General features: G+C 56.6%; 2 protein-coding genes across 2 annotated transcripts; both read right to left on the reverse strand.

The window, feature by feature from the left end:
• Positions 1 to 3,215: 3,215 nt before the first annotated feature.
• On the reverse strand, positions 3,216 to 6,023 carry CTRL (chymotrypsin like). The gene is given in 8 exon segments (XM_068955940.1): positions 3,216 to 3,451; positions 3,684 to 3,817; positions 4,447 to 4,531; positions 4,533 to 4,671; positions 4,797 to 4,835; positions 5,287 to 5,365; positions 5,595 to 5,699; positions 5,972 to 6,023. Coding segments are annotated over 8 exon segments (795 nt in total). The 3' UTR covers positions 3,216 to 3,289.
• Positions 6,024 to 7,078: 1,055 nt separating this feature from the next.
• Positions 7,079 to 18,321, reverse strand: EXOC3L1 (exocyst complex component 3 like 1). Its single transcript, XM_009685376.2, has 14 exons — positions 18,070 to 18,321; positions 17,233 to 17,413; positions 15,905 to 16,065; positions 14,496 to 14,715; positions 13,507 to 14,167; positions 13,196 to 13,313; positions 12,858 to 12,983; positions 12,487 to 12,587; positions 11,932 to 12,042; positions 11,643 to 11,772; positions 10,408 to 10,530; positions 9,787 to 9,942; positions 9,094 to 9,218; positions 7,079 to 8,531 (listed from the first exon to the last, which is right to left on the reverse strand). The coding sequence occupies exons 2-14, from the start codon at positions 17,273 to 17,275 to the stop codon at positions 8,345 to 8,347; spliced, it is 2,262 nt and encodes a 753-aa protein (XP_009683671.1). The 5' UTR covers positions 17,276 to 17,413; positions 18,070 to 18,321; the 3' UTR covers positions 7,079 to 8,344.
• Positions 18,322 to 18,485: the final 164 nt, after the last annotated feature.

The raw sequence follows: 18,485 nt of genomic DNA on the forward strand, positions 1-18,485 counted from the left end.
CGGGAGCTTCTCATTCCTCTTGCACCAGAGCAAGAAAGTACCGAAATGTCTGAAAAGAGTTTGCTTATTTCTCCTGGTTTCTTAACTGTACCTGCCAGGAGCTGTGCAGGGGATGGGATGTCCACTGGGGTGACTTTTAGCTAAAGCTCCTGTTTGCAGGGCTTTGAGTTGGGCACTCAGTCTCCTGTTGGAAGTCGTAGTTTGGATGCTGAGCAGGCACTCCTGGAAATTTAGTTCACTTTTCTTTGATTGCAAGGTGGCGAGCTGGGCCAGAGAAATATCTTGGCTTGCACGCAGCAACTGTTCACCTCTTCAGTTTCCATCTGAGCAGCTTCTATGGGCCAGCAGAAAAACCTGTAATACCAAGTGAAATGTGCACTCCTTTTGAACCACATCATCCAGGAAGGGAGATGGTTTTTCAGGGGCAAGGGACCCTGTCCCAGCGATGGTAGCATGACAGTGACCTGAACTCAAGGAGTGAATAGCCCGTAGTGCTGCAGCTGATAAATTCCTGTTTGATGCTCTGTGAGCCTAGGAGTTTCTTCTGCCCATATGCCCCATCCTCACATCTCTGACATCTAAGTGTCTTTAAGGCTCATTTAGGAGCTAACTAAAGCCTAAAAAAAATATGCTTGTTTTGTGTGACGAGCTTTATTTCAGGTGCCTCTGAAGCAAAGCACAGTCTCGGTGTCATGGTGGACCACTGGGGCTGGAGTGTACCTAGTGCAGGTGCTACTGCCTGCCTTAGGGAAGATTTCCTTGACTGAGATCTGCAAGAAATTCAGCTTCAGTGCCCTTTCTTCCCTACATCCCAGACCTTCTTTTCAAGGCAAATGAGTCCAAAGCTGCTACCTTCAGAGGCTTCTCACAAACCCCATTTCCCAGTTTTCAGTTTGCTCCAGTTGATCTTGCACCCTGCAAAGCACACCCCGGAAGCTGACCACCTGTGAACTGCATCTTATCAGCCCTGGGCTATTTCTTAGCTCAGCCATATGTTCCAGTCTCTTTTTGTCTTTACTCCCTGTTTGTTATCTATAACACCCCCTACCCCAGCCCCTGTAGATACAGTTTTGTGCGTAGGCTTGTGTTTTTTTCTGGGACTGCAGGATTTGAGAATGAATGCAGCATTTTGGGGGTTGTGATTCACACAACAAAGGTTTTCTATTACACTCACATCACTGGTGAGGAAAACAAACCCCGCACCTCATGCTGGGGCAGCCTGATCCTGGTCCCCTCAGTGATGTCCTCATTACCAGCTCTATTCTGAGCTACCAGGAACCAGTTGTTACTCCATCGAACAAGTGTCTTGTTACTTCACAGAATCACAGAATCGTTTAGGTTGGAAGGGACCTCTGGAGATCATCTAGCCCAACACCCCTGCTCAAGCGGGGACCTCTAGAGCACATTGCCCAGGATCACATCCAGGCGGGTTTGGAATATCTCCAGCGAAGGAGACTCCACTACCTCTCTGGGCAACCTGTGCCAGTGCTCTGTCACCCTCACAGTGAAGAAGTTTTTCCTCAGGTTTAGGTGAAACTTCCTGTGGTTCAGTTTCTGCCTGTTGCCTCTTGTCCTGTTGCTGGGCACCACAGAGAAGAGGCTGGCCTCATCCTCTTGACACTCCCCCTTCAGCTACTGGTACACATTGATGAGATCGCCTCTCAGTCTTCTCTTCTGCAGGCTCAACAGGCCCAGCTCTTGCAGTCTTTCTTCATAGGAGAGGTGCTCCAGTCCCCTCATCATCTTTGTAGCCCTCTGCTGGACTCTCTCCAGTAGGGCCATGTCTCTCTTGTACTGGGGAGCCCAGAAGTGGACACAGTACTCCAGGTGAGGCCTCCCCAGGGCTGAGGACAGGGGCAGGATCACCTCCCTCCACCTGCTGGCAACACTCTGCCTAATGCACCCCAGGAGACCATTGGCCTTCTTGGCCACAAGGGCACACTGCTGGCTCATGGTTAACTTCTTGTCCACCAGCACTCCCAGGTCCTTCTTGGCAGAGCTGCTTTCCAGTAGGTCAGCCCCCAGCCTGTACTGGTGCATGGGATTATTCCTGCCTAGGTGCAGGACCTTGCACTTGCCTTTGTTGAACTTCATGAGGTTCCTCTCCGCCCAACTCTCCAGCCTGTCCAGGTCCCTCTGAATGGCAGCACAGTCTTCCGGTTTGTCAGCCACTCTCCCCATGTCACTCAGCCACTTCCATGTCACATAAGTTTTTTTCTTAAATCAAGATGACACATGATACTGAAGCGAACACCTTGGAAAAAGCCACATACACCTGTCCAGCTGCCTTTGTCCAGCACCTGCCATTGTCTCAAGAACGTGTTTGTGTGAAATGACCACTTTCTTTTGAAATGGCCTTGAATTTTGTTTCCATCCTCAAATTTTATTTTGGGAGGGCCTTAAATTTACTGCCCTGTCAGTTTGCTAATCTGCATATGCTAACCAGCAAGTCATTCTCTGGCTACTCCCTTCTAACTTTCTGAAGAGCTAGAGCCGCCTCTGGCATTTCTCCCTTTCAGCTCTACGATCCTGGGACACAAGGTACTGCTTTAAAATCTGGGCAGTGCCCACCATCAGCCATCTGTCCTTTCATTCGATGCAAGTCCAGAAGAGCTTACAGGTGGCATGCCTGGCAGGCTGCAGCTCTGTAGCACCTTCCCAAGTTCTCCCAGCAAAAGTTTGCATGCTGGTGCCTGGATGTAGAGCCATTTGCTTGAAGAGACCCTGAGCAGCCTTTGAGCCATGGCTGGCCCTGCTCCCTGCATGCCTGTGCATTTTGTCCTGCCTTCTGCACAACCCCCTGCAGTCCTCTGACATCTCTGAGCTCAGCAGGTCTCAGCCAGGCATCATGCTGCAGCTCTGGGAGATGCAAGGATTTGGGAGAGGAGCACCCAGGTATGTTTCTAAGACACCGACCCTTTGCCTAAGAGAAGGCTGGACAAAGAGGTGATGATACAGCGGGTTAGTGGTGGAGGGCTCATTGGCACACAGCAACGCTGCATGAATGATCATCTTCTCAACAGCATGGGGAGCTGCGGCTGGGTGTGAGCCCCAGGCTTCCCCTGGCGCCTCATGTGCCATGCCATGCCAGTCTGCGCTGCACTGAGGGGAAAGGAGCAAGATGCAGTGCCTGGCACAAGCAAACACAGACACTTTATTACTCTGTGGAGCGGGGTGCCTGACTTGCAGCTCAGCTTCTTGCTGGTAGGCCCAGAGGGACTGGGAACCTCCACTGAGCTCCCCTTGCCTGAAAGCAGAGTGCAGCAAAGGGATTGCTCTGGCACCAGCTCTATTCCAAAGAGACAATGTTGTTGATCCAGTTTTGGAATTGGCTCACACGGGTGTAGACTGCAGGAATACGGATGTTGCAGTTGCTGTTTCTCCAGGAGACGATGCCAATCAAAGTCCAGATGTTCCCATTCTGGTATACGAGAGGTCCCCCAGAGTCACCCTACAGAGAGGAAACCTGCTTAGTGTGCTTCTGCCCTGCCAGCTCCTGGCAATACCAAGGTCTCAGCAGAGGCATGGGCCATGTTCCACACTGTTCCCTGCTGCCCTGAACATCCAGTCCCACTAGGTGCTACAGTTTAACCTCAGGCTTCAGGGACCCAAGACCCCGTGGATCCTCCACCTTCACCCTCCAAGTGCAGATACTGTGGTGCAGAGGGAGTTCGTCTCCTTACCTGGCAGGAGGAGGTACCAATCCCCCCAGCACAGAGCATGGAGGTGGTGATCTGGTTGCCCCAGTACTGCATGCCCTGGCTCGAGGAGATCAAGGGCAGGGCTACGTGCTGCAGGTGCTATGCCAAGCTATTGGCTGCCGGGGGGGGGGGGGGGGGGGGCGGGCAGGGGGAAGCACTGTTAAATTAACCTAGGAGAACAGGTCATCTCTAGAAGTGCTCAGGCACCTGGGCAAGCTCACATTGGTACTGCAACCCAAGCACCATGATGCAAAGCGTCTTCCCCTTCCATGCAAACCTACCCTGTCTTCCCTGTGCATGACCACCATTGTGTGAATGTGCAAGTAGGCCAATGGAAGGGAACCCTCGTGCCTAAGCACAAACACCAGTGGGGATGTACACGCCTTCACATCCTGCACATACACATGGCTGGACAAACAGGTACCTACATCCATACCTGCATCAGTGCACAGGCATGCACACCCAGACACATTCACTCCACCACACAAGCCCACGACCACCCTAACCCTAACCCTAAATGACAGGCTTATCCCACCAGGTTCCCACAAGTAATTTTGCACCTGGATGGAGCCTGCGGCCATCCACATGTGGCTGTGCATGCACTGTTTTCCCTACACTGCAAGAGGAAGCTCATGAGGACACAGAGGCTCTGGGCTGTGGCACTGGCGGACATCCTGTGCTCTGTGGCAGCATGAGGCTCCTCTGGGTGTCCTCCCCAAATCTGCTATGCTTGCACCATACATACAGTTAGGGTTGGTGCGTCCCCAGCCAGTGGTGACGCACTGGAGGTTGGCAGGCAGAGCCAGGTTGGCAGGGGGCAGGCAGACAGGGGGACACACGGGGCCCCAGCTGGGCAGGCGAGGTGAGCTTCAGCAGGGTAATATCGTTGTTGAAGATGAAGGCATCCCAGCCAGGGTGTGTGATTGCCTGCCAAATGTTGTAGTGTCTCATCCCAGCCCTCTGAGAGCAGCTGTGCCGTGGTGTGGAGCTGCAACCCCCTCCTAGAACTAGGTTGGGGGGGGGGGGGGCTACATCCACATCAGCCTGGCTCACCTTGGTTACGGTAACACCTGAATGGCCTCCGCCCCGTAGAACTGGTCATATTCACCAAGAACAACGACGTGGGCATATGGGCTGTGAGAGAGAGGGAGTCCCGGGGGGGGGGGGGGGGGGGCCTAAGGCAGCCAGCACCTGGCCCAAAGGCTGTCCAGCCTTGGGACTGCCAGCATGGGAGAGGGCAGCACTGTGGGATCCTGAGAACAGTCTGCAGCCAAGCCCTGGGGACTGCTGCAGCACCCAGTAGGGTATGGTGCATAGTGTCCCCAAGGGATGCCACCCCAGGGATAACTGAGGAGGAAGATACAGGCTGCTCAGTTCCCTTAGTGCTGGACCTAGTGCTTTAGGGCTGTCCTGAGCACTGTTCTGCGATGCCAGCAAGCCCTGGCCCTGCTACTTGTCCCTCGACTAGTGTCCTCTAGCACTGGACAGCCTTGCTTTGGGCTAGTGGGGCCTGCGGGTGCCTCCTCCGGGCCCACAGCAGCCAGGGGCTGGTGGGGGGGGGGTGGAGGAGGGCATGACTCCTCACTTGAACTCGCAGTGGGCTGCTGTGATGACCCAGTTTTCGCTGAGCAGGGAGCCGCCGCAGAAGTGGGATCCTGAGCGGGGTCTAAGGAAGAAAGAGGGAGGAAGAGTCAGGGCTGGGTGGGCCAAGCCATGCAGCCCTGTGCCCAGAGCTGGGGATAGGCAGCGAATGTTGCAGGACCCCTTTTGGGCATCCACCTGCATCCCAACTCCACTGCCCGACTTGCCAGGCTGTGCCACCACAGCACTCAGGGCACCTGGTGCTGCACCTGCTCTGTGCCCACCCTCTCTGAGGAGTGGGATGGTGACATTCCTGCAGGGACACTTGCCAGGTCCAGGAGCCAGCCACTGTGTTCTGACCATTGATGATCCTCTCACTGTACTGCACCGAGGGGCTGATGGCAGGCACCCCACAGCCTATAGATGAGGTGGAGGGGGACACAAAGGTGGCCAGGCCCAGCTCCCACCTCTGCTCAGTGCCAGAGGCTTGGCCAGGCTGGTGTAGATGGTTCTCCAAGTTGCCATCCATGGGCTGCCCAAAGCTTGCTGTGCCCCAGGGACCTCCCAGCACCTCAGCATGTTGGGCATGGCGGGGACTGGAAGGATATGAGTGCTGCAGGCCATATTGATGCCGTGCCTGGCTGGTACAGTGAGGCCTCTCCATCTGTCCTACCACAGGCAGCACTTACCTGAGACAGTGCTGGTGAAGGCCAGGCAGGTGACTGCCCACAGAAATGACATCTTGGGAGAACATTGCTGTGTCCTGGGCCACCAGCTTTATAGCAGCCAGGATTTGTGTGCCCCCCCACCCCCCCACCCCCCAGCCAGGCTGCGCAAGGTCACTGCACTCTCTGCTCCCAGCTGTGGGCAGCAGTGACAGGCCAGACCTGGCAACCACCCTGCCCTACTGCCAGTGGCAAGCCGTGGGAAAGTGCTGTGGCAAGGTGCCTGACATGCACCCTGCCCCCCCCGCCCCCCTCCCCCGGGCCAGCCCTGGCCCCAGCCATTGCTGAAACAGGTTGTGTGGGTTCTCACTGCAGGCTGCAGAGAGGCAGAGCACTTAAGGGCCCTGACAGGGGGTGGGAGGGGGCTGAGCTCTGCTTGCACATAGGTTGTGATAGCAGTGAAGCTGACAGTGCTGGAGGCTCAGGTTGTCCCATCCCCAGGTCTCTATCAGAGCTGCTTGGCACCCGAGCTAAGTTTCCTTGCATTGCCACAAAAGTGCTTGTCTGGGGCAGAGTCTGTCCCAGCTGGATGTTCCCAGGACCCAGGGCCACCCCCCCCCCTCCCCCCTCCCCAAACTGTGTCCACAGCACAGGTGAGCATGTCCCAGAGCTCACTGGGGCAGATGGGGAAGGCAGCTCCCTTCCCAGGCAGCTGGGAGACATGACCAGCCTGGAGAGCTGGACAAGGGCATGGCCAGCCCCACAGGGGACAGCAGGCACCTTCCTGAGCCAGAGGTGACCCACCAGCTTGATGGTCCCTTGCTGCAGCCACCTCCACCAGCTTGATGGTCCCTTGCTGCAGCCACCTCCTGATGCCCTTCTTGTTGGGGACAGTGCTCTGGGGAATGGTCCAGCTGCCTCCGGCCATCTCCCCCCCCCCCACAACGCAGGGGCTGCACCAGCTCCACCATCACCCATGTCCCTGGGTTATGCTCCCATGGGTGGTACTGGGTGTGAGGAGCTGTCCCTGGGGCAATGCTGAGTGTGGGGATGGATTCCCACCTTCACCTTGCCCACACATCCTAATCCCTGCCCTGGCCCACTGGGAAGCAGAGCCCAGATGCTGGTGAGTGATTGCAGAGTTCAGCCCTTTATTTCCAGCAGTGACACAGTACAAGGATAGCAGAGTTGGTCCCACAGTGAGGCAAGCACAGTAGTGCATGGAGGCCTGGCAAGAAAGCCCAGTTCTCCTGCTGCTCCAGGTGCTACAAGGGCTGGGCACAAGGATGCAGGCCAGGCACAGTACAGGACAGGAGGAGATGGCAGAGGAGGGCTGTACAGCCCATCCTGAGGGAGCAGAATGCACAGACACTTTGTCACTGACCCATGCATGGCAGCTGGGGAGGAGATGGTCACGGTGTGTACAGCAGTAGAGGACGGAGGGAGAGCCAGAGGCTGGGGTGCTGCTGCCCATTGTTGAGGATGCAGGCATAGGAGGATACACAACAAACTAGGTGCAACTTGGTTAATGTTCTCCAAGACCATGAAGAGTCTTGGACTCCAGCGTGCTCTTGGGTGCTGGAGAGAGCAGAGCCCAGGAGTTGGGCAGGGTGCCAGGAAAGCAGACAAAGCTGTCCCTTTGCACTGGCAGGGTTAGGGTTGGCAGCACTACCTAGGGTGGTGGAAACCACTGTGCCCCCTCTTCTCTGGGGCTGTGAGCCATGATGAGCTGGCTAATGTGCTGCCGCCTCCCCCCCCCCCCCCAAACATGCAGAGCCCAGGCTGGTGCAACAGGGAAGGCAGACCCACCCTCTGGTCTGAGCCAAGCAGATAGATAGAGAACAGAAGAACTCCTCATATAGCAAAAACTCTCCTGCAAGCCTGGGTCTAGCAGGGCTCCAGCTCATCCTTGAGCCAGAAGGATAACAGAGTCAAAGGCCAGGACACTCTCTGCCTCAGGTGGCTGTCTGGATACTCAGGGAAACCCAAAAATCTCTGCAGCCCCACTGTCACAGCTCGCCCCACCTATGGTCTCTGTTCCTGTCCTCTGCTGCTTAACTTTCTCCTGCAAGCAATAGGCTAGCCCAGACCAGACCCAAATTACTGCCTGAGCAGACCAGCAAAAGACCTATAGGTTGATCTTCTCCTGCCCCAGGTCTACTGGTGCTGGTGCTTGGGGGGGAGGGTGAGGAAAGGGGGTAGTGGTGAAAGCACGCTCAGTGAGGCAAGACCACAGGAGCAGGGCATGTGTCCAGGCTGTTGCTAACCCAGGCCCGGGTTGCGTGCATGGGGGAATGCCATGTATCATCTCCATTTTGCCCCACATAAAGCTTCAATGATGTCCTGCTTGGTTCGTACATCTGGAGAGGCAGGGGAGTGGGCTGCGACGCTCCCCAATCAGGCACACTTGCCCTTGCGAAGGCAGAAGGGCAGCTCTGGTGCAGGGACCAGGATTATGCTGAAGATGGGCTGGTAGCTCTCAGGCAGGGCCTGGGGGTGCTGCGCCATCATTTCCAACACCATGTGTCGCACCTCCTTAGAGACGTCACCCCGGAGATCCAGCAAGGTGGAGACATGCTCATCGCTGGGCAGAGCAGGAGGTGAGCCCGGGTGCAGCCAGCACATGGCATCATCCTTTGCGGCCTTTTGTGCCATTTGCTGGGCCCCCACAGCTCACCACCTGCAGTGCTGATGTCCCCCACCGCAAATCTCCCATGACCCAGGGAAACAGAGCTGAAGCTAAGGTAGAGCTGGCACTTTAAACCAGCCAAACTTTAATATTCGTTTGAAAAAAATCCTGCAAACCTTGTGATTTTTGGTTTTGCCATTTCATAGGTTTGGTCTGATTAAGATACTTCCAATTTGGTGTTTTGTGATTTCTCACACATTTTTGTTTTGACCACCAACTACAGTGAGGTGAAGGCCTCAGCAGAACTGCTTTTTCCTTTACAGCTTTGCCCTTGGGACTTTGCAAGAGTCCCTTAAATTTGGAGCACAGAAAAAGGAAACCTGACGGATGGGGGGAAAAAAGCCCAGGTCTCTGCACACTCTGTAGGGTAACCCCACAAGGTCCAGCCCAAGCCTGGCTCCCTTGAGCAGAGTCACATCTGTTCCATCTCATGGGGGAGCAGAGCTGGGCTTCCTACCTGACATCGGGGTACTTGGTGATGAAGCCCAGCACCTCCAGACTGAGCAGCGCTGGGTCCTTGAGGCAGATCAGCTCACGCAAGGCAAACACAGCCTCGAGGCTCTGCTGGCTCCTGTCCAGGCCCTGTGAAGGAAAGCGGGCTGTCTGGAAGGAGGCCACTATGGCAGCTGGAGCAGAGATGCAGCCTGGCCCTTGAGGCACTCACCCAGGCCCCACATGGGGCCCCAGCCTGCAGCTTGCCTACCTCCCCCGAAAGGATGCTTGTGGCTGGTGTCTCCTGGCTTGGCAGCGTCCCAGCAGTCTGGGCTGGCTTGGCTCCTAGCACAGGGCCCCAGCCCAATAAGAGATGAGGCTGTGCAGCCTCAGCAACCTGCACTGGGCAGGATGGACAGTCCTGCAGGTTCTTAATCCAGCCAATGCCTCCCATCTTCACCTCATACCCCTTTGCCTGCCCTGCCTGTAACAGCTATGCCTTGCCTGTGGGCTGATGTCCCCATTCTGTCTGCTGGGGACTTGGGGGGGGGGGGGTGGCAGGGGGCAGGGGAGGGATAGGAGGGTGATAGAGACATGCTGCGAGCTATTTGCTCTGAGCTGGGCACTGACCTCCCTAAGGAGCAGCCTTGTGGTCTGTGCCATGTCCCCGCTAGTGGCCCAACCCTGGCTCCCTGCCCCACTCAGCTGCCTCTCTCACCAGGCCATGGAAGAGTTCCCGAAGCTGTGTGGCATCCTGCAGCAAGCGGTCACAGAGCTGGCCCCGCTCCTCCTCACTTTTGCACACCATCTTCTTCTGCATGAGTGCCCGTAGGTATTGGCTTGTCACCAGGTGCTCGCTCTCCATCAACAGGAGCTGGGCACAAGGTAGGGGAGAGCCATTTGCTGTGGGCACCCTAGGCACCAGCCTGGGAGCCAGGCCTGAATTGCCTGGGAAAAGGCAGAGGGGAAGGAGACCAAACGCGATGCCAAGCAGTGGGGACAGCTTACTGGGAAGCCCCCTTGCAACTGGCCAGAGCAGACAGAGAGGCCAGCTGAGCTTGGGGGGGAACCCTGAGTAGCTCTATGCAATGGTGCCCTCTGGGCTGCTCCAGAGGAGACAGGCTCTTCAGCACATCCCTCAGTGACTGTGATCTGGAAACTTTCCTGCAAGACCAAACTGCTTCTCGAGCAGGATGCGTCCCTGAACCTCCGTTTCCCTCCCAGCATCCTGCTGGCTCTGGGCTGCATCCCAGCACGGCACCCAACTGCCCCACCCCCTAGCCCTACAGATGAGCAGCCACTTGGAGGATGCATGAGGGATGCCCTGCAGCAACTGTACCATGAAGATGGGTTTCCTGACGCGGGAGAAGTCCTTTGCATACTTGTCTATCACTTCGCACATGCTGCTGACCAGCTGGGACCCAGAGAGCCACTTGCGGGAAGGCAGCTGCATGCACAGGGGCTGAAAGAAGCACAGGCACAGTGTGAGGTGCTCTGCTTTGCACTGCCCTTGCAGTAGTTCCCAGTTAAGGAGCAGTACAACATCCCATAGCACTTGCCCTGCTGCTACCTTGCAAGCCTGTCTGCTTTGCCTTGCAAAACCCCCAAGCCTGTTGCTACAATAGGGTCCTGCCAGTCAAAAGTCAACATAAAAACGTAGAAGTGGTCTAGATTAGGTAAAGGAAAGAGATACACTGGGCGCTGCCCCTCTCAGGCCACCTTGATGCCCAAAGTTAAGCATTTTGGGTTGTTGAGCTTCGTTGCCACTGTTGGGCACCCCACTGTGGGTAGCACCTGAGGCCTGGTGCAGTGAGCTGCTCCTTGCACATGTTTCTGGCCTGCCCTGGTGTGAATTTTACTTTTAATTTCCACTTATTCCACTTTCCATGTGTAGACATAAAATACAGTTTTGGCTGAGGGCTTCAATCTCCTCTTTCCCTGCTGTCCTTGCAGGCTGCGTTTGCCCTTTCCGTGTCTGGAGGCACAAAGCTCAGCTGGGGCCATGGCAGTCTCCGTGTTGCCTGTGAGTATTTCATCCTTTAGCTGCTCCTTTGTTTTCACAGCATGCACCTTCCAGCACTAAATAGCACTGCCTTATTTTTTCCAGATTTTGTCCAGCTTCCAGGGATGCTAAATTTGACTATGTTGGCAGGAAACGACTTGGGCAGTTGCACATTAGCCCATATCCTCCACGCAGCCATTGCCTCTCTCCTGTTTGGTTTTCTGCCATGAAACAGCCATAAAAACAAGAGTGAGGAAGCTCAGGTGGGCTGTGGCTCCCAGTCTGTATAAGTTACTGGTTTGGGGGCCATTCGCTGCGTGCCCTAGTGATACAGCACAGTGCTGGCTGGCAGAAGGCACAATGTGAACTGCCTGCAGTTTACTAGGGCCCAGGGAGCCAGGCCAGCAGAGAGATATGCAGGGTCATAGCAGGCCAGATGCAGCCTGATGAGACAGGGAATGTGAAAGGTATTGTGGGCAGGAACAGGCCTGGGGGTGTTGCAGTGGTGCTGCTCTTTTGGGGGACTGGGCTGTCTCAGTCCTGCCAGCCTCTGGAGCTGCAGACACACATACCTGCAGGTCCAGGAGCAGCTCCTCCAGCAGCAGCTGGCAGACTTTCCTCTGTGTCCTGTCCAGAGCGGCCCGGAGGGACACAGGGACTTCACTGTGGGCCGTATCAGGGTGCAGAGAGCGGACAGAGGAGCTAGGAGAGAGAGAAGAGGGGGATAGGCAGCCTGGGAACCACAGTGGGGACACTGGCCCTGCAGGAAGCTTGGCAGGAGGCTGGGGAGGATATGGCCTTGCGGGTAGCAGGGTAGCTCTGGGAGGCAGCCATAGGGTGGTTGAAAGTGGGGCATGTTACCTGAGAGCCAGGTTGTTGTTGAGCACAGCGAGCAGGTAGGGGATGTAGTACTTGGGTATGGTACGGTCCCTCTGGTGCTCCTTCCCACATTGCACTAGGGCTTCCCGCAGACTGCAACACAGCAAGGGAACCATGATGGGCAGAGCCCCAGACATCTATCCACAAGTGCCTGGACTCAGGATGCCCCTGCAACCCTTGGAGGCACATAGGCCTCTCACAATTCTCCCAGCTTTTATGGCTCTTCCCAGGCCCTGCTGCAGGCTGGAGAGAGACAGGGCATTGGGCAGGGCAGGTTAAGGAACCCATTCTGGACTCCTCTGGGCAGGCTTCAGTGCTACCAGAGAGGTGCTTGGAACAGCAGGTCCCCTGAAGCTAATGGCCCCTGGAAACAAGATAATTGTCCCATAAGGTCCTGGAAGATTGGCGTTGGAGCCCAGTGTGACCTGGATCAGCACTGGGCACCGCACAGTAGATCTCGGGCACCAGCCTGCGGTGCCAGGGTGTGGAGGCCTGGAGGCTGTGAGGATGGCCAGGGCCATGAGGGGCTCCACTCACTGGCCCAGAAATGCCTCAAGCTCCTCCATGGCCATGCTGTAGACCTTCTGCTGCAGAGAGCCTGTTATCAGGGAGGCCACCTGGATATTCTCATTCAGCATCTGCAGAGGGAGAGGAGGGCAGGGTGTAGATCAATGGGAGGCTGCGAGCCACGGCCCCCTTTTTGGGGAGCTCTCAGCATGACCCTGCCCCACCTGCCCCTCAGGGAGCATTGCATATCCACCCCTCTCTTGGTGACAGCTTGGTTGGGAGAGAGGAGAGCCTGGCCACCTCTCAGAGCCACAGAGAGCATAATGTGGCCCTGGACAAGCCCCAGCACCAGGTGGATGCAGTGAGGTGCCTGGTGCCAGCCTGCAGTGCTGGGGACCCACCTGCATGACAATTACAGGCAGGGCTGACTGGAAGAAGCCCTGGTGGTCCATCTCAGGTTCTTCCTCCCTGAACCACTCCTTGAACTCCACCTCCAGGGTTCTCTGCATCCACTCAAGCACGCTGGCCTGTAGGACAGACACTCACCATGGCCAGCCCAGGGAGTCAGGTACCAACTCCCTTCAGACTCAACACATAGCATAGCATAGCTAGCACCACATCAAAAGCCTCAAGGGCCTTGTCCCACAGGTCAGGGGCTCATGCTGCTGTGGGAGCTGGCATAGTGCCCCTGGTTGTGTCCCCCTCCCACCATTGTACACACGCAACCCTGCTCACCTACCTTGACTTTCAGCACGTATTTCCTCTCTGTCTGATCTACAAGGTCAGGAGACATCAAGGGGCCCAGAGCTGAAATGTCCACTTCTGGGAGAAGGCCAGGGTGACTCATCATCTCTGGGCTGGAAGACAGAAGTGGGACAGGATTGGGAAGACTGGTCCCTGGATTGGGAAGAGCAGTTCCTGCCTCTCCCTCTGCCCTCCCGGTGTTCTTCCCCAGGCACTCAGAGCCATTCTTCTGGCCTGCCTGCATGCCAGTGACACAACCCAGCTCCATGTATGTTCTCTGCTCACAGGGCCAGCACTAGCACTGACCTGTGGTACACATGGAGCACCCACTCAAGGAGGAGGAAAAGCGCCTGTTTGTCCAGGTCCTCTTGGAGGATGTCCTGGAGGTGGCTGGTGAGGGCCTGGTGGTACATGGCAGTGCAGATGCTGAGGATGTTGTAGTGAGCTGGGACACACTGTACCATCAGGTCCTTTACCACATGCAGCTCAGCCACGACATCCCTCTGCAGTGCTGCCAGGTGTCTGGACAGCCCTGGGCCTGTGGTGTCCACACAGGCAGGGTGGAAGTGGGATCCTGTGATGGTCTCCTGGAGGATATGGTAAAACTTCTGCCTCCAGCCCTTGGGGCGGCCAGGGGGCAGGAAGGTGGCGTCCAGGAGCAGAGCGTCATCTATTTTCTCCTCCCGCTCGATGATCCTTACAGCGGAGACGAAAAGGACTGGGTCCTCCCTCACCAGCTGAAGGCTACGACCCACGATGCCCCACAGCTGCTTGGCCAGGGTCTCGTTGAGCTCCTGCAGGCCACTGAAGTAGGACAGCACAGTGGCCTGGGCACTGGAGAGTCCATGGAGGTGCAGCTGGAAGAGGATGTCATCCCGGAGGTGCTCCAACATCATGAGCTCAGCATGGGCCTCCAGGAGGTGCTGCTCGTGGAGCAGCTGCAGGGTATGGGAAAAAACTTCATGGACTGTGGGAGAGGGAGGAGAAATGACAAGATTGAGCACTGGAGTTGAAGGGGATTGGCGCTGGGGCTGTGGGCATCAGCAGGAAGATCCCAAGAAGAAGGGTCTGAGACCTGGGGCTCCGCGAAAACAGTGCTGGGACAGGTTCTGGGGAGGCAGTGGCATCTCCATCCTCAGAGACTTTCCAAACCCAACCAGACAAGGCCTGAGCAACCTGCTCTAACTTTGCCACCAAAGAGCAAAGGGGCTCTCCCTGCATGAAGCCAGAGTTGCACTTGAGCACTCCCAAGTGCCTTTCAGCCAAAACCCCCAAGGACTGGGTGAATACCTTACCTGAGAATAGCTGGGGCAGGACCTTTACCACTGAGGCCAGTTGCACATGCTCCGCCATCAGTGCCCGCATCTGCTGCAAGACCTGGAAGTGGTCAGCACTGTCGAGCAGGGCCCACCGTGCAGCCCCCAAGTCCTGGCACACACTCTGCACCTCCTCGGCCGCTGACCGCAGCTGCTGCAGCCCTGCGTTCACTCCCTCCAGGTAGGACTGGACAGTCGACTGGGGAGCAGAAGAGGATGAAGGAGCAATGGGGAAGCTCTCAAAGGATGGGGGACTCGCACACCCTTTGTTCCAGCCCTGCCAGGCCTCTGCAGCACGTGGTCTGCACTCCGACAAGGTTGCATCTGCCTCTCTCATTATGCTGCCACATCTCCCACATCTCCCACAATGTCCCTATCCCACAGCTCCTGCTCTCCCCATGTACACCCAGCCCCAAGAAACCCGCTCCAGCAACAGGAATGGCCCATTTCACCCTTTTGCTCCAGTGACAGGAATGGCCCAGATGTCTGCTTTCAGCTTTAAAATAATACTAAAATATTTGCAGGACACAGGTCCCCACTGCGCCCCCGAGACAGATTAATGGCACGAAACACCTCAGTGGCCACACAAACGTTCCTCCAAAATGGATTTCCATCTTTTCAGCCCTCCAGTGGCACTGGTACGTCTCCATGCTCTCTCCGCCCCTTTCACCTCTGGCTTCTGATATGAAGAAGCATTTTTACCCAGCATTGACAGAAACAGGTTTTCTCTGAAGCCACATTACTTAAAATTAGTCCTCTCCTGGACAATTTCCCCACAACTAGGGCAGGATAAACCATCTCCGAAATCAGGATAGCCAGGACAAGGTCCAAGGTGCTCAGACCACTCACGTCCTGAGGTCAGTGTTTCTTGAGGTCATATAAAAAAGGATCATAGAGTCACCCTGACCAGGTAGGCATGCACAGTGACCAGTTAAATCCCTTATCTCTGTGTAAAAATACTGTTTCTCCTGTGCGGATTTGCAGGCAGGGATGGGGCAGGCTGGAGCTCTTCACCTCCTCCCAGCCATAGAGAAAGGGAGCCCTTGGTGCTGGGATAGGGAAGCAACAGGGAGCACTGGTTTCTGCACATGGGATGCATTGGATATCCTTGGTATTTTGCTTCTAATTACAGAGAGAGATGCAGGAATCCCATTTTAGCACTTTAACCACACTGCAACCAAGAGGGTTAGGGCAGGAGGGGGTTCTCCTGGCTCTTTCCCCCCCCAACAACAGCATTTCTCCCATCAAAAGCCAGCACAAAGACAAGATTGTTCCAGAAGTGCAAAAAAAGTGATTTGATGCAGAAGACCAGACCCTGGCTGGGATCCCTGCATGGGAAGAGAGTCAAGCTGTGTGTGCTCATCAGGTGGGATGTGGCAAACACCCACCTTCAGCCGGGACTGGATGGAGCTGTTCCTCTGTGTTTCCCGGCTCCGGTACTGCCCAAGCCCTTCTAGTTTCTCGGGGCAGTAGAACACCCCTGAAGCCCATTTCAGAGCAGCTCCTCTTGCTAACTTCTCAGCCTTCTCCACTTCTGGCCATTCCTCATCTGGGGGTGAAGCCGGGGTTAATGAGTGAAATGTGCCTCTCCTTGTGGGGCAGGAAGGGCCCCCAGGGCCAGAGGCAGGAAACCGGCCACAAGCGGATGTTCTAGCACACACAGATGTGGGAAGCCAGACAAGGCAGCAGCAAGCAGGCCCTTCCGGGAGGGCCCCAAGAGGGATCCCAGTGACACAGGTCGGAGGCCATGCAGCAGTCATGGCAGAGGACTACCCCAAAGAGCTGCCAACTGCCCTGTCAGCTCAGGCTGTCACCAAAGTTGGGAGTGTGTCCCCTTGTTGGCCGGTGGGGGAGGGATCTCACACCACCTGGGAAGGCCTTGGCAGGGCTGAGTCCTCAGCAATGAGTCAGCAGAAGGAATGGAGGGGCGACAGCTTGCACAGTCTCTCTGCATGAAGGAGTCCCCAGAGGGGTTGATTTAGAGGGCCCTGGGGCCACCCTTGCCTGGGCAGCTCCACTACTGAAGGCAGAGTCAGACTGAGGTGAGGCCAGGAGGCTCCTGGACTTTTCAGTCTCCCACAGGCACTGGCTGCAGCTGTGTGGGGCCAGCCATTGTGTCCTGCCTTGGCCCTGGTACAGGGTATGAAGACATGCCAGTGGCCATCTTTCCAGGACTGGGGCTGAGAGTTGGCACAATTATCACATGCTCACCCCCATCCCCAGCACCTGGATTCATTGTTTTCTCCCTTCTCCAGAAGCTCTCCCAGCTTGGGACCCTCCATAGCCCCACAGGGACATCACCTAGCCCCGAGCTAGGGTCCCATGCTCCTGATGAGCCTGTCTGCACTGGGCCCGTGGACTTCAGGGGAAAGCAGCAGGTTTGGGGAAGAGCTGTGCGGCGGGTAGCACTGTCCCCAGTAAGTGCTAAAAAGATGGGCAGCTCATCAGGAAGGAGGGGAGATCACCCTGCGCAGCAAGGGATGATCCCAGCCTGCTGTGGTTATCACTGCCAGGAAGCAGGGCTGGGCTTCCACCCACCCAAAGGCAGAAGGCATTGTGCCTGGCATGGGGAAAAGGTCCATCAGATGGTTGGGCAGAGGCTGGGGGAGCACAGGCATCACTGAGAGCCCCTAGCCCTGGAGATGCACTGCCAGTAATTGTATCCCTCCCCTGCCCAGGATGCCAGCTCCGTGGGGGACCGCGCTGTCCCCATTACCTTTGGGGCTCACGGTGTGCTCATCCTCCGCAGACATGCCCATCGTCTCAGTGCTGCGTGCAAGCTCCAGGGTGCAGGGCTGGGCTGTGCGGAGGAAGCCGGCAGCCGTTTCCTCAGCGAGTGCATGCACACTCCTCAGGGGCTCATTGTGTTCTCGCAGACACACTCAGGATGTCAGGAACTGGGGGGAGCGGGGGAAGGCACTGTAGTCACTGCAGGTCGCAGGCTTTGCAAATAGAAATCATGTCCTGTGTGCCCTTCCCATCCCAACCCCCCCTCTTCCCCTCCCCCTCCCCCCCCCCCCCAGTTTGGTTCATCCTGGGCATGCAGCCAACATAGACCCAGTGCCTGCCTTGTGGGGTGGTCTCAATCACAGCTGGATGTTGCAGTGCAGGGCTGCAAAGCAGCTCGTGTGGCTCAAGGAGGGTAGTGAGGTGTCCCTAATCGGTATTGGCTGCCCAGGGGTGCCTGCCTGGGCAGTGTGAGCTGGGTTTGTGTGTTCATTGCACTTTCTGTATCTGTAGCAGGAGCCCACCAGAAGGTGGCACGGTCAGAGATCTCACTCTGCCCAGGTGAGGCTGCTGCCCTACACATCTCTGGAAACAAAACTACCAACGAACGGTTGCCTGGATGAATGCAGCCTGAGAGGACTTTCAGGGTGCAGGGGGGAAGAGGGTCAAACCTCAGCAAATCCGAGGTACGACTTGAAGGCAGGGTATACAGCAGGGACACCCAGTTCATAATCTACCGTGATGACCAAACTAAACGTAGCAGGTACCTCAAAAAAGGCTCCCAAAACACCAAAGCTGCCATGAAGTTTGAGGAAAGGTCTAATACCTGGGAGCAAACCAGAGACCACTGCGTTGCTGCTGTATAAACGCGACACCGAGTTTCCCCGAGGCTCCAAGAGTTGTTACCCCAGCGGCACAAAGTCCAGCTGGCGGCCAGACACTTGTGGTGTCCCTCAGCGATCGGTCCTGGGGCCAATGGCCGTTCAACGTCTTTATTAGCGAACCTGGCTGAGGGGACAAAGGCGGAGGGGTGCAGGGCGCGCCTCTGCGACGTCCGTGTCCGAGGCCAGCCTTCCCCGCTAGTCGGCAGCAGCCGCCCCGGCACCCAGCGCGCACCCCACCCATCCTCGCCCACCCCGGCCCCACCTCGCGCACATGCGCATGCGCGCTGCCCCGCCTGGCGCCCCCACCGCCCCCACCCCTCAGGCCACCCCGGAGCGGAAGTTCCCGTCATGCCCCGCG

Source organism: Struthio camelus, chromosome 10, assembly GCF_040807025.1.
Source record: "Struthio camelus isolate bStrCam1 chromosome 10, bStrCam1.hap1, whole genome shotgun sequence".
NCBI classification, from domain to species: Eukaryota; Metazoa; Chordata; class Aves; order Struthioniformes; family Struthionidae; genus Struthio; species Struthio camelus.